Source organism: Mobula hypostoma, chromosome 5 (genome assembly GCF_963921235.1).
Source record: "Mobula hypostoma chromosome 5, sMobHyp1.1, whole genome shotgun sequence".
Taxonomy (NCBI): Eukaryota; Metazoa; Chordata; class Chondrichthyes; order Myliobatiformes; family Myliobatidae; genus Mobula; species Mobula hypostoma.
Window position 1 is genome coordinate 37107287 of NC_086101.1, and position 15792 is coordinate 37123078.

Sequence of the window (15792 nt, forward strand, 5' to 3'; positions counted from 1 at the left end):
AGGGAGGACGTGGAGAGGGAGGAGGAAGAAGGGACTGCACAGAGAAGGAGCGTGAGGCTCGGAGGGAAGGAGAATGGCTAGAGAGACAGTCAGGATTGGAAGTTCAGACACAGGGCAGTGGAAGGAGGGAGAGAGAGTGGATTGGAGCATAGCGTGGTAGGCAGGGAGAGAGGGAGTTGGGCAGGGATGGGAAGAGGGAGGGATAGAAGCATCATTGGTGGTGGGTGGGGTTGGGAGGAGCAGGGAGAGAGGGAATTCGGTGGGGATGGGTAGAGGAAGAATGGGGTGGGAAATGCTGGAAAAGGAAAAGGGAATGACAGAAACAGGGGAGGGAAGAAGGAGGGATGGCAAGTGAGAGGTAAGCTCAAGGAGGTGAGAAAGGCATTGTGCAGTGGGGAGGGGCAATGGGAAGGTAGTGAGCACGTTCCCATCTTAAGTGGCATGAGAGGAAAGGAGGCAGCAAAGGAGGAGAGATGATGGGCAGGGGATTGGAGATGAGTGTGAGGGAGGGTGGAGAGGGATCGGAGAGTGTTGGAATTTTGAATGGGGGAAAATGAGGGAAGAGCAAATAGAGGGAAGAAGGGACAGAGATGGTAAGTCTGTGGAGTGAGAAAGGAAAGAGGGTCAAGGGAGAGAGAGCAGGTCAACAGAGGGATGGGAAAACTAAGGTGGTGTTGGGCAGTAGGATCAGAGTGTAAGGGCAGAGGGTTGAGGAGGGGCAGAGTTGGGGAGGAAAGGGGATAGGAAGGAGGAATGTTGAGGAGGAGCAGGATGTAAGGTGAGAAAGAGTAGGGAGGAGGAAGGGAAGAGGATAGGAATGAATGGTGGGAGCAAGGGACTAGCTGAAGGCTTGGTGAGGGGACAGACAGGTGGAGTAAGAGAGATGAGGATGGAGGAAGAGGGGTCAAAGGAGTGGAGGGAGGGAGGGGAAGGAAGGGATGCAGATAAATATGAGAAGGAGGGAGGAGGGAAAGGGAGTAATGAGGAAACAAGGGGCAGAGGAGTGAAGGAGGAGGAGGGAGAATGAGAAGGGATGGGATGATGGGAGGAATAAGGATGGGGCGAGAAGGGGAGATGATTGGGAGGGGTTGGAGGGGATAGGTAGGTGGATAGGGGAGGAAGAGAAGGGAGAGGGAGGAGAGGAAGGGGAGGAGTGAAGGGGAGGGAAAGGGGAGGAGTGAAGAGTGAAGGAGGAGGGAAGAGGAGAGAAGGGGAGTGAAGCAGGCGGGGAGGAGGGGTGAACGGGGCGGTGCTGCCGATATTGCGCAGCGATCGCAACTGAGACGCAGCCCGGGCTCCTTCCTGGACTCCGCCGGCGGCAGCGGCCGGGCTTCCCGCTCCCCGTCGCCGCCCCAGCAGCCAGAGCCGGTGGCAGCGGTCCTGAGGACCAGCCCTGTCATTGTGTCCCGACCATGGCCCAGGAAACGCGCAGGTTCACCCGCGCCCTCAGCAGACCTGGCACCGCCGCCGAGCTCCGGCACAGTGTCTCCGAAGCGGTGCGAACGTCGGTGCTGCTGGTGAGTGGGGTCCAGCGTGAGAGGGACTGGGTGAAGGCGATGGGGATGAGGGCAGCCTGCTCCCGAGGGGTGGCTGCGCCAGTACCTGGTTAAAAACGCGGCCCGGGATACAGTGTGGTGTCGAGCATTAGCTGGAGGGACGGAGAGAGGGGGGAGGGGGAAGACAAGTGAAATGGTAGGTAGAGGGGGAATGGAGGAGGCGATGTGTAGGTGAGGTGAGGAGAGGAGTAGTGGATGTGAGGCAGAGGGAGAGGAGGGGAGCCGGGGCAGAGATCGGTGTGGGGGGAAGGAACATTGAAGGGGGTGAGATGGAGAATGGGGAAGGAGAGAGGGGGATGGAGTCAGGGATTTGCAGGATGTTTGTGCAGAGATGAGGGAGAGGGGATACGGGTGGGTGGGGATGTTACCGACCCGGTTCCATCAGGCCAAATGTGTGTGGACAAATGGTGGTGTAGTTTATGTGGACTGATCCTCTGAAATAATTTGTATATCCTGTATTCATCCTGTGTGTTGATATATAGTGCTTATGCTGTTGTGCCAATTTTAAATGCCCTTAATAATTTGTTTATTGGATTTTTTGTTGATAATCAAGGTTTAATCTGGTTTTTATTTTGTGAAGTTTATTTACCTTCACTGTCGGAGTATAAATAGTGAAATTATTTTCTGTTATTATAAGGCTAGTTTATTTTAGAAGGAATAGTAGAGTACAGAAGGCACTTGATCCATGTCTGCTATGTATGTGAATGAAGGATCACCCCAATCAGTCCCATTCCCCTAGTAGTCCTGCTCCCTTCTCTTGCTCCACTGTTTTTCACTTTTTCACTCCAGATAATTACCGCAAGCTGCTTAAAAACATTTTCCCTCATCTTCTTTTTCGAAGGGTGAGGATGTTTTTTGTTTGGCTTTGAAAGTGAATTGCTTCCAGACTGTTAGTGATGTGGTCTTCTCTTTTATTGAATTATTTGTGCAGTTGAGAAACTGGTCTAGATGCTCCAAGCTGTCATCTGGTTATATTTAAAAACTTCACCTTGTTTTGACACCTTTGTTTGCATGCAAACCAATTTTCAAAAATACTTCATTTTTCAGTAGCTTATTGTAATACTGTAAAATACACTCAATTTCCATATACTGTAATGACACCTTTTAATGTAGTAAAATTCAATGAGTACTACTGAGGAGCATGATTTACAGAAAGGGGCATAGAGTCTGCCAGAATTATTGGTTTATTATGTAGCAAGATGGCCGGCTGGTGATGTAGTGGTATCAGTGCTGGACTTTGGAGCGAAGGCTCCCAAGTTCGAATCCAGCCGGCTCCCTTGCACGCTTTCCATCCGTGCTGGGTTGAGCATCGAGCTAGCAACTCAGCCTCATAAAAATAAGAAAGCCTGCTTAAAAAAAACGCCGTCATGACAGCATCCCGATGACTCCACTCGGAGTTAATGGCTTTCTTCTTCTTTTGTAGCAAGATCCAGTGTCTAGCATGCTTTTTTTTTTGCAGATCAAATAGTTACACAGTGCTTTGAACTAGAATATGGTAAAACAATAACAATATGGAATAAAGTGTAAAAGAAAGTGCATTGCAGGCAAAAGGTCCTGCATCTTGTCCTACAAGGTCCATTTATGAGACTGGTAAAAGTGGATGGCAGCTATCCTTGAGCCTGGTGGTACATGGTTTCAGATTCTTATACATTCTGCCCAATGGAGGAAGGGAGAATAGAGTATGCCAGGAAGGGTGGGGTCTTTGATTACACTGGCTACTTTACTAAGGCTGCAAGAAGAATAGAATAGAACTTTATTGTCATTGCTCAAGACAACAAGATTGTGGTGTTACCCTACTCTGTGCAAAAACAGATATTTACAATGAATGTGGTGCAGCTCAATTTTTAAAAAAATCCCATATTTACATGCAGCAAGTGACTTCGATAGACCATGACATTCAATGGCCATTGGCATACAAGGTTGTAGCATTATTCAACTGCACAACGGCCCGCTGGAAGAAGTTGTATACGTAGATGGAAGAGAGACTGGTTCTTGTGTGCTGAGCTGTATCAACTCAAGGAACTGCGGTTACGTGCAGAACTATTGCCTTACCGAGCCGTTAGGCATGCAGAGTGCTTTCTATGGGGCACCGATTTAAAAATTGGTAAGAGTTGACAGGGACGTGGCAAATTTCTGTAGCCTCCTGAGGAAACAGAGGTAGTGGTGCACTTCCACGGCATGACACCAATGTTGTTGGACCAGAACGGGCTGTTGGTGATGTTCACACCTAGGAATTTGACGCTCTCGACCTCAGCTCCGTGATGTAGACAGGAACATGTGCATCATCTCCCTCAATGAAGTCAATTACCAGTGCTTTAGTTTTGTTGACATTAGGCGAAAAAACACTTTCGATCACTGATCTTCAAATCAGTTGATCTTGATTTCAGTAATCTGGAGGTGATTTGAAATATTAGTGCTAATTCTGACTACAGATATGCCTCAGAATGTTTTTTTTTAATCACTGATATATGTTGTAAAATGTATGTTTTTGCTGCAGCAGATCAGTGCAATATGGAATGAAAATACTATAAGTTACAACAAGAAATATGAAACAAATAAATGGGTAGTGAGGGAGTGTTCATAGGTTCATGGACCGTTCAGAAATCTGGTGCCAGATGGGAAGAAGCTCTTCTTAAAACATTTGAGTGTGTATTTTCAGGCTCCTGTGCCTCCGCCCTAATGATAATGAGAAGAGGGCACATCCAGGGTAGTGGGGTCCTTCAAGATGGATGCCACCTCATGCTGTGTTTTAGGTCACCCATCTCTCAAAGCAAGTCCCTTTAGGACTGAGGCGGAGTGGATGAGCTTCATTCAGCCTGAGGTGAATCTTTGGAATTTTGATCCCAGTGTTCTGTGTTGCTTGGGTTTGTAGGAATGAGGTGGGACAGTGGACATGGTGCAGGATCAGTGGGGACTGAATGATGCAATGGGTTCTTGCTTGTCTTTGCAGAAGTAACATCCATCAGTTTATGTGTAAGGTGCAGGTTGGGGGGAAGCTATCAGGCCCTTACTTCCTGCGCACAATCTACAGGAGGCAACTCACTATCACTCTCCCTGTATCTCTGCAAAGTTTGAAGACTACATCCAATTCCCTTCTGAAAGTTCCTGAGGAACTTGTTATCTACTGTACATATACAACCAAACACAACACCGTTCCTCCAGACTGCAGAGCACCCATACAATATATATCACACTCAGCACATAAACCAAAATATTATACCATAAATAAGTTAATAAATTATATAAATAATTTAATTCAAAATATATGTAGTGAAGTGCAGCGCATGTCGACAGTACAGTAAACAGCTGGCTGACCTGGTGTCGAGACCTCGGTGGTGTCAGGGTATTCATTAGTCTCACAGCCTGAGGGAAGAAGCTGTTACCCAGTCTGACAAGCCGAGTCCTGATGCTCTTGTACCTCCTTCCGAACGGCACTGCTCTTCCAGACAGCAAGTTCTAAATTGCAGCAATTCAGTACATTTTTTAAGGCCATTGTCTGGGTCTGAATCATTTCATTTCTGAAAGATAAATTGTATTTCGGGACTCGTAATGAAAACCTGCTGTTGTGTCCATCTTTTTATTTGCTTCAACTGACTGGAATAATTGTTTACTTTTCCTCTGTTTGTATAGATAGATATTGCTTTTGTGTAAGTTCAGATCCACTCTGCAATGCAGGCTGTCCCCCAGTTCTGAATGTCTGACTTACGGGCACTAATTCTTTCTTACCAGCTTTTGATGCCATTTTTTCCAAGTTATGTCTTATCAAAGTATCTGTACAGAATACAACTCTGAGATTCATTCTCCTGCAGGCTATCGCGAAATACGATAGTATTGTGGCAGTATGGTTACCGTATCAAAGTCAAACTGAGTTTACTGACATATACACAAGTACATGTATGCACAGGTGCAATGAAAAACTTGATTGCAGCAGAATCATAGGCATGTGGCATCATTTAAGCAGCATTCACAATAAACTTAAACATATATTGTACACTATTGTTGCAAGAAAGAACACAATTAGGACCAAAAAAAAAACAATTAGATCAATGTGGTCACAATGTTGAATGTCATAATAGGGCTGTTCATTAAAGCACTCCAAGATCTTGCCAGTTGGTGGATCCTTTCGTTCTATGTGCCAGTGGCAAGCTAATTTGTCTTCTTGTAGAGTATGGCTTTGTATCTTAGCTGATTTTTTTTTTTTGGCTAAAACACAGCCTTAAGTAGATCTATCAAACACCCAGTAGAACATGAAATCAAGCAACACACATCAAAGTTGCTGGTGAACGCAGCAGGCCAGGCAGCATCTGTAGGAAGAGGTGCAGTCGACGTTTCAGGCCGAGACCCTTCGTCAGGACTAAGATAAGATAAGAGTTAGTCCTGACGAAGGGTCTTGGCCTGAAACGTCGACTGCACCTCTTCCTACAGATGCTGCCTGGCCTGCTGCGTTCACCAGCAACTTTGATGTGTGTTGCTTGAATTTCCAGCATCTGCAGAATTCCTGTTGTTTGCGTTTAAGAACATGAAATCAGTTCGGCAGTGAATGCCTGCAAGAGTTGAGAGGGAATAATGAATCAGCCATGATCAAATGGCAGAGTAGTCTCGACAGACTGAGTGGCTGCATTCAGCTTCTATGTCCTATGGTCTTATAAACAGCAGTGATTAAGGTTGTACCGTTTGTTTGAAGAACCGAATGATTGAAAGACAGTGGTCGCTCCTGAACCTGGTGGCTGTGGGACTTCAAGCTTCTGTAGCTCCTGCCCGATGGTAGTGGTGAGAAGATGGCATGCATTGGGGCAGGGGGGATCTTTGATGATGGATGTTGCCTTATAGAGGCAGCACCTCCTGTAGCTACTACAAATGGTGGGGATGTTTCCATGAACACTATGGAGGTACCATATTGAGTGATTTTTTTTTTGTGTATTTTCCAATCTATGGACAAAATCAACTAATAAAGATCTGTAGAATTGGAGCCCATTCATTACCCAGGGACTGTCTGTATTTGCATTTTGTCTTATCCTGGTTTATTGGTTGCAACATTTCTGATTCTCTGTTGACACTTTTGCATCAGTGTGTTTTCTAAGTCAAAGCCATTACAACCCTTCCAGTTCAAAACCATCCCACTGCAACTGACTCCAAAATCATAACTTTAAAAAAGTAACAAAATGAAGGAAACAAACTCAACATTTATGAAGAATATACCTCTATCTTAAGATTGTAATCAGTTCAAAAATGCAAGTTTTATTTACGGTTGTAATTATGAACATCCTGCTCCAGAGTTTAAGCTTTTTTGTATACGGTTCTCAGCCTATGTACACTGGACCATTGGAATGATGATTATCTTGCTGCTTATTTTGAACTGTAGTTTTATGTTTGTGTTTTATTTTGATCATTTGAAGGTATCCAGTTAGAAGTGCTAGCTTAGACGGAACTGGACTGGTTTGTGATGAGGGCACATACTGCACTGTGTGAAATGTCTTCATAGGTAGTTTCGTCACCTGGGGCTTTGGAGAGGAATCTTTCAGGGTATTTGCTTGCTTGATCACAGCCGGAGCATGGTGATTTTAAAATAACAAACAGGCCCTGCCTTTATTGGAATAATACCTTAACACCTAAACTGAAACCGCAAGCAAAGATTATGCACGTTGAAATTTTTTTGAGTGTTACGTGGAAGGTGATTTTAGAGAAGAAATTTTCAAGAGGTTAAGAGGAATGAAACTAGTTCTGTTTGCTGATGAGTTTGGGGCTGGGGTGAAAGTTCATGTTTGAGGTCACACACTCCCCCCACACCCCGGGTGAAAACTGGAATTCCTCAGCGGATGAAGTTACACAATGTCAAATAATTTTAAATGAGTCTGTAAGATGTATGTTAAAAATCAGAGGGATGGGCGGGTGGGGGGGAAGAGGAGAGGTACATTAATTCAGGTCACAGATTAGCCATAGTCTTTCAATATGGTGGAACAGGACTGGTGCGGTCTATAAGATCATGAGAGGCACAGAAGGGGTGAAAGTCTTTTTCCTGGGTTGGGGGGTAGGGGCTGCTGAAAATGTGGTTATAGGTACAAGATTAGAGGTGAGATTTACAAGGGACATCAGGAGCAGCTTGAGGTAGTGTGTATCTGTAATGAGCTACCAGAAATAGTGGTTGAGGCAGGCCCCTTAGCAGTGTTTCCAGATAAGTGCATGGATAGGAAAGGTTGAGAGGGATATGGGCCAACCATAGTCCCAGGCAGATGGGACTAAACCATTGGTCACCTGCGAGTTGGGCCGAAGGGCGTGTTTCCAACGTGGGATGACTCTACGACTGAGGGACTGAATGCCGTCGTGGATTAGTGGTCTTGTTTACTTGCCCCCTTCCCTGCAGTCTGGTTATGGCTGAAGAGTTGTAGGAAATTTCTGAAGAAAGTCGACTGATTTTTTTTTATGACCTCAGAACACCCTAAAGCACCTCATCACAGCTATGATGCTTTCATTCGGATGTGCAGTGACTGTCGTGATGTGAAACTCTTTTAACCATGCCTCGGTTCTGTGTGGATCCTTGCAGTGAAATTGTTAAACTCTCAGTATGTCAGCAGGTTCTCTGTCTGCTGTGGTATGTGCCCCAACAAGTTCGTTGTAGATCGTATAACTCTGAGCACCTGGAGAGATTGCCTCAGTGAGAGGTTTGCGGGATATTTGTTTCCATTTGAGACTTAACATATATTCTCTTCCATTCACGTTTTAGTGTGTGCTTTACAAGCTTCCTAGGCTTACATTCTGGATCTTGCTTTGAACTGTACACTACTTATTCATATGTATGAGGCAAGTGGGAGAGATGCCAGGAAGCATTTTTCTGTCAGTGTCAAATTATAGAATCGAGCAGCACAGAAATAAGCCAAAAGTGGAAGATTTGCAGATGCTGTAATTCTGAAATAAAATTAGGAAATGCTCAACAGGTCAGGTGGCTTCTGTGGAAGGAAGCCAATTGTTCTTATGGTTCTTTGTCAAAGCCACAGCCTTCAGTTCTTTTCTCCGATCCTGAAATTTTTCTTCCTCATGATATCCACACTGAGATTAATGCTGGTGTGTCTTCAGCCTGGGAAATGATTGAATATTGTGATGCAACTCCTTTTGGTGCATTTAGCTTGTTTCTGTGTTCATGTGGTTAGTTTAGAGCAGGTCCTCTTCGATGGTTAACCATTCTAATCTTGAGATGGAGTTTTACTCATTATCATTACCGTCACCTGCTGAGGTGTTGAGGTTGAGCGCTTCAAGTTTCTCCATATAAACATCACAAATAGCCTAACCTGACCCAACACGTAGTTGCCGTGATAAGAAAACTCTCTAATCATCACTCTGTACTTAAGAGGTTAAAGAAACGCAGTCTGTACCTTTCTATCCTTACCAATTTTTTTATCAATGCACAATAAAAAGCTTTCTATTTGGGTGCATCACAGCTTGGTATGGCAACCCTTCTGCACATGACACGACAGCAAGAAGCTGCAGAGTTGTGAACACAGTTCAGCACATCATAGAGACCAGCTTCCCCTCCATGGACTCTGTATGTACTTCTAACTGTCTCAGTAAAGCAGCCAGCATGATCAAATACCACAGCCACCGCGGACATTCTCTCTTCCAGTTGGGCAGATGATACAAAAGCCTGAAGGCATGTACCATTGGCTCAAGGACAGCTTCTACCCCACTGTCATAAGATTATTGAATGGTCCCATAGTACAATAAGATGGACTGATGACCTTACCATCTACCTTGTTATGATCTTGCACTTTATTGTCTGCCTGCACTGTACTTTCTCTCTAACTATAACACTTTTTTCTGCACTGTTACTAGTTTCCTTTGTCTTATCTCAATGCATTGTGTGATGAATGATATGGAAGACAAATTTTTCAGTGTAGCTCAGTACCTGTAACAAAAATGAACCAATTCCAGCATGGTTTGTGTAGGCATAAGTGAGTTTGCGAATTTGGTCCAATGAACCTGGTCTCCAACCCTCTTGAACATAAGATAAGATAAAACTATATTTATCCCAAAGGTCACATGGTTGTTCAGTCAGAAATATATACTTTAAAATACGACATGTAAGCATTGAGGTATGAAAAAATACAAAATATGCGTTTAAAAAGTAATAGTGCAAAATATAGATATGCAATGAGACCATATACTTAAGGAGGAGGAATTGCAGAGTCTTATAGCCACAGGGAGAAAGGATATTCTGTGGCATTCAGTGGTGCACCTCGGTGGAATTAGTCTCTTACTAAAGGTGCTCCTCTGTTTGTCCAGTATGTCATAGAGGGGGTGAGAGGAATTGTCCATAATGCTCTGTAACTTTTGCAGCATCCTCCTCTCACACACAACCACCATAGAATCCAGTTCCACCCCCAGAAGGGAACCAGCCTTCCTGATGAGTTTATCAATCTTCTTGGCGTCAACTGCTCTCTCCCTGATGCCCCAACAGACTACAGTGTAGAATAGAATGCTGGCCACCACTGAGGCTTGGAACATCTGTAGCATAGTACTACAGACCTTGAATGACCAGAGCCTCCTCAGCAAGTGCTGTCTGCTCTGTCCCTTTTTTGCACAGAGTCCCTGTATTTTTAGTCCAGTTCAGTTTATTGTCCAGGTGAGTTCCCAGGTATTTGCAGTCCCGAACGACTTCCACATCCATTCCCATGATGAAGATGGGAATGCAGGGAGTTTTCACCTTCCTGAAGTCCACCACCAACTCCTTTGTCGTAGTGATGTTGAGCTGCAGGTGATTCAGCCCACACCACTCAACAAAGTTGTCCACCACTCTTCTGTGCTTGGCCTCTTGGCCTCTTGACCCCACCTGATACAGCCCATAACTGCCGAGTCATCCAAAAACTTCTGCAGGTGGCAGGACTCTGAGTTGTATCTGAAGTCTGAAGTGTAGACAATAAACAGGAATGGGGATGGGACAGTCCCCTGAGGTGCCCCTGTGCTGCTAACCATAGTATCTGATAAACAGCACTGCAATCTCACATACTGTGGCTGTCTGGACAGGTAGACTGTAATCCACAACATCGTCGCCATTAGAACAAGTCTGCATTCTGCTCTGATGTAGCTACACAAGCTAAAAGAATTGATGGACAGGGATCTTGCACACATGGGAAGTGAAAGCATGCTCGATGCCAAGGAGCTGTGCAAGGGGAAGATTGATGCTGCACAACTGCACAGATTAATCGTCCCGACTGCATGCATATCCAGCAGAACTCCCTTTGTGTCCACTGATGTAACAATGGAGCAGCAACCGTTCTGCTGGATCAACTCAGTGGCTCGACCAGCAGGTGTGGGAGAAAAGGAATTGTTGATATTTTGGATTGAAACCATGCAGGATGTAGTGTTGGTGTCCCGTTCAGAACCAATCCTGGTGTGCAGTCATTATCTGCAGTCTGTCAGATCCAGGTCTTTCACTGTTTGGGGAAAAAAAAATGTTCATTTTAGTAACTTTATCTTGCACTTTCCTTCATCCTTCTGCACTGGTGTACCCCATGTGTCCAAGAGAGTTTCCTGGGAGATGAAATGATCAAGTTGAAAGATTGATTCTGTGGATGGGGAGCTGTGAATCGTTTCTTTGCACTGTGGCCTCTGTTAACTGTCAGGAGATGTCTGTGACAGTCACATTGACTGGGACCCTGGAATCACTGGAAATGAACGGTTGCAGTTTTAAGCATTCTTAAAACCCATTGAGAGGATCCTTCCTGTATATTTTAGCACAGGCATCTACTGCAGTGACCTTTATCAATCTTGCAAAATGGCCAGTGTTGTTTGGATCAAAGTATTTGGCCAAAGCAAGGGCGAGTAGGTGGGAAATTTACTGAAAGAATGAGGTTGTTTGTTGGTTAAAAGATGTAGCTTGAGAGGAAATAAATTAAAAATGTTAAAGTCTTGTGTTGAATGCTTTGAATTCTCGACAAGGCCCACAGGGAACTCTGGATGATGATATTAACCCCACGAGGAAATGGTGTGTAAAACTATATTTTTACATTTACATTTTTGCATTGTATGGCTTCTCGCCCAGGCTTCTGGCTTCAGGTCTCAGGTCCCTTTGGTGAGGACAAAGCTATTGTTTTTTTGTCCATCAGTTTGGCAACTTGACATGTGGTGTGGTATTGGCTGTGGCTTTCTAGCCTAGGTTTCGTGATCTGGTCGTCCACTCCGCCGAGTCTAGGCTGCAGCTGTTAACACTGTTGTGAGTCCGACAGCGATCAGACATTTTCTGGTGCTCTGGCCAATACTTACCTGCCCTCGAGCAGTGGGTCCTGTTGTGGGTATGTTAGGCTGCTGGGTTTCCTGCGTTGTAAGAGTTATTGTGTTTTAATTGACTGTAGAGGGACCAAGCATTTTTAACTTCCACGGGATACAGAATTCACCGAGTGTGATAAGGGAAGAGCAAAGATGTATTGTTGCTTCTGCTCCATTTGTACATAATGGAGGTTGTGGTTGGTGTAACATCAGTAAAGCAGGGCACACACATGGCATTCCTGTGGGTAGGGTGTGGATCGCGATCAACTAACTGTCTAATACCAGCGGCCATGCATTTAAAGGGAGAGGGGGAACATTCAAAGGGCTCGTTTATTTATACAGTGAGTGCTGGGTGCCCAGAATGTGCTGCCTTGGGTGGTGATGGAAGCAAATGGTAAACTGGGAGGTGATAAATCGGCTGTTAGTCAGGCACATGAATCAACAGAGAATGGAGGAATGTGGACCTGGTTGAGACAGAAGGGATTAGTTTGGTTAGGCATCTAGCTAATAGCTTAATTGGGTTGGCACACCTTTGTGGACCAAAGGGCCTGTTTCTGTGCCGTGCCTTGTTCTGATTCGATGGAGTTTGTACACAGCTTAATCAACTTTAAGTTTGGGTAACGGTTTGTGCAGCAGACAATCTAGCCAGCTTCACTCAGCTCTGTTTCCCTGAGGCCCAGTGGAGCTTGCACTGTGTCCCCCTTGCCCTGGGCTTGCCCTGCCCCCTCCCTCCATATGCCCTCTGCTCTCTGAACCCATAAAGTCTGGGCGTTCTCGACTTCTCACCCTTGCCCTTTAGCTTCCTCCAGCGCCTCACCCTTCTCTATGTCGCTACCTGTTCTTTCAAACTCCTGCACACACCTAGCACCTCTCCAGTTCTGGCTTCTTGATGGTCAAAGAAGTGATGTATGGAAGTTTCACTATGTGCCTTTTGAAGTCAGTGAGGTAGGTTGGGTCACAGTACTGTGAGCTGTGCAACGAACAAATCTGCTGGAGGAACTCCGTGGGTGAGACTGCATCTCAGATGGGATAGGAATTATCCACTTTTCAGATTGAAGCACTGCAACAGCACGCAGTGTTTCCTTCCACCCACCTATGCTGCCTGTTGAGTTCCTCCACCAGATTGCGTGTTGCTTCAGGTTCCAGCAACTGCCATCTCTCGTGTCTCTTGTGTTGCACCCACTTCACTGTTACTGCAGGAGGTGAACCAGTAATACCAGCGAGATGTGCATGCAAGACGTGTGATGGTGTTCTGCTAGTTATTTTTGTAACATTGTGCCACGTCATTGTGTGATTTGACGCACATCTTTCAGTATTTATATAGAATGATGAGATTTCATCGCAGATTCTTTTAGTCTTGGAATTTTCGAGCGCGAAAACAGGTCCATTGGCTTAATTTATTCTTGCTAACCAAGATGGTAAGCTGGTCCCATTTACCTGTGTATCTATCCAAACCTTTCCTATGCTATGTCTTTGAAATGTTCTTGTACCTGCCTCAACCACTTCCTTTGGCAACTTACTCCACATTCGCACCACCCTCTGCCTGTAGAAGTTGCCCCTCAGATTCCTGTTAGTTCTTTGCCCTCTCCTTAAACCTACAGTACTGTGCAAAAGTCTTGGCACATGTATTTAGCTGGGGTGTCTAAGACTTTTGCACAGTACTGTGGTAATTTTATGTTCCTCACTGTACTGCTGCCACTAAAAAAAAACTAAATTTCATGATGTATATGAGCGATGATGAGACTGATTCTGATATGGGTCTCTATTGTGGACTGAGGGGGGAAGGGGGCGGGGAGAGCGGAATCATGGTTGGGAAAAGGAAAAGAGAGAGGGCAGGGAGTGGGAAGCATCAGAGAGATATTTTGTAATGATTAATAAATCAAATGACCTTGCCTGGTGTCTCAGGGGCGGGGTGTGTCTGCACCCGCACCACCACCCCCTTACCCCTGGCAATCCCCCTTTTGCTACCTGTCCCACACCCCTCTCGTGGCACTCCATCCTCGCCAGTCCCGACATCCTTTGCTCCCGCCAGATTTACAAACTTGCTCTCCGCTCCACATTGATGAATAGAGTACTGTGTAGAAGTCCTAAGCACCCTAGCTGTATATATGTGCCTAAGACTTCAGCACAGCACCGTATACCCTGTAGTCTTTGGTTCCCTTTCCCTGGGAGAAGACGGTGTATGTTCACCTTGTTTATGCCCCTCATGGTTTTGTAGGCGTCTATAATGTCACTCCTCAGTCTCCTACATTCCAAGGAATAAAGTCCTAGCCTGTCCAACCACTTGCTGAAACTCTGGCCTGCAAATCCTTGCATTTTCTCTGCACGCCTTTCAGTTTAAAATGTCTTTCCTATTACAGAGCAACCAACCTGGAACACAGTACTCCCAAGTGCAGTCTCACCAATGTTGTGTACTCCTGCAACTAAACACCTCACTCAGCTTTATGCTCACGTGTCCTGACTGAGGAAGGCCAGCATGCCCAAATCTTTCTTCGCCAACCTGTCTCTCTGCGACATCACTTTCAGGGAGCTGTTCATTGTACGATTAGGTCCCCCTGTTCTGCAGTGTTGCCCAGGGTCCTACCTTTCACTGTACAAGTTCTATACTGGTTGACTTCCCAAAGTCCCACACCTAGCATTTATCTCTCCGTGTCATCTTTTGCAGCTGCCATCAGGCAGGAAGCACAGAAGCCTGAGGTCCCACACCACCGGGTCTGAGGATAGCTACTCCCTTTCAGCCACATGGCTCTCGAACCAACCTGCACAACCCTAATCGCTCCCTCAGTATAGCAAAAATATGACCACTTGTTTTCGTTTCAATTGTGTCTTTCTTGCAAACTTTGTGTGTGATTTATGTTTTCTTCTCGCGAATGGTCTGTCACTAATGCGATGTGCCGGTGATGAGGCCGCTGAAAGTAAGATTTTCATTGCACCTGTGCATACATGTATTTATGCACAAGACAGTAAATTCAACCTTGACTTTGAAAGCTGCTTTCTGTTCTTCAGCCCACTTACCAGCTGATCGAGATCCCCCTGTAGTTCTTGATAACATTCAGCACTATCTCCTGGAACTTCAGGAGGTTGACTTTTAACCCTCGCTCCTCATAGGCATTCCACCACAACTGAAAAGAAAAATGCATGAAACATTCTTTTCATGGGTATCACCTAGATTTTTATTTTTGCAGCATTACTGAGTCCTGAAGATTCAGCCTGACGGGAAGATGGAGATTGTGGGTAACTTTGTCCCACTGTGTGTTATTGTTTCAACTGCAGCTTGTGTTAGGTTGGTTGGCCGCTGTACTGCTGAAGGCGGTTGCTGCCACTGTTGTAGGAACTCATGAGCCCTTGTGACCATTACATTTTGCTTGTCAATAGCGCTCACTGTCTGAAGCTATCCTGATGTGTAAAGGAGCCATTACAGGCTGTGAATGATTGTTAGTCATTAACAGTCTGGAAGCAAAAACAGTCCACCCTCATCGTTGTAATCCTGTCCTGAAGGAGGGCAGGCAGTTTCTGTTCAGACCAGTGACCTTGAGCTGATTTTATTTCGTGGTTACCACCCTTTGTGGATGGGCGGTGAACTCTGACCCTGGCAGCAATCCCTGCATCCTGGGGGGCGGGGGAGGGGGGGAATAAAATTACCTTCTGTGTGCTGTTGTGTACAACAATTACTAAGTGTCAGCTACAATTACCTGTGTCCATTTCACTGATGGTGGAAATATATCTCCTGTGTTACTACAGACCAAGTCTTTGTTTCATTAATAATTCATTAAAACACAGCGTATTCCCAGACTAAACCAGCCTGGCTAAAAATGTTCGCTGCCTCATTATTTTGTAATCATTATATTTTTTTGTTTGCACAGAAGGTGAGCTGTGGAAGTGATGCCATTTGGTGACTGTGTTTCATTACTTTTCTGTGTGAGTAGTTATTGCTATTATATTTAAAGCCAAATGAAACGAGGGATTTGATATGTACCTG

At 45.3% G+C, this 15792-nt stretch overlaps 1 protein-coding gene across 4 annotated transcripts in view; it reads left to right on the plus strand.

Moving 5' to 3' along the window:
- Window positions 1–1250: 1250 nt before the first annotated feature.
- LOC134346774 (dedicator of cytokinesis protein 9-like) overlaps window positions 1251–15792 on the plus strand; it is a 365134-nt gene continuing 350592 nt past the window's right edge. For all 4 annotated transcript variants that reach the window (XM_063048402.1, XM_063048406.1, XM_063048404.1 and 1 more), the window contains exon 1: window positions 1251–1517. In XM_063048402.1, the coding sequence (XP_062904472.1) occupies window positions 1413–1517 (105 nt within the window). In that variant the 5' untranslated portion in view covers window positions 1251–1412. The remainder of the gene's footprint in view (window positions 1518–15792) is intronic.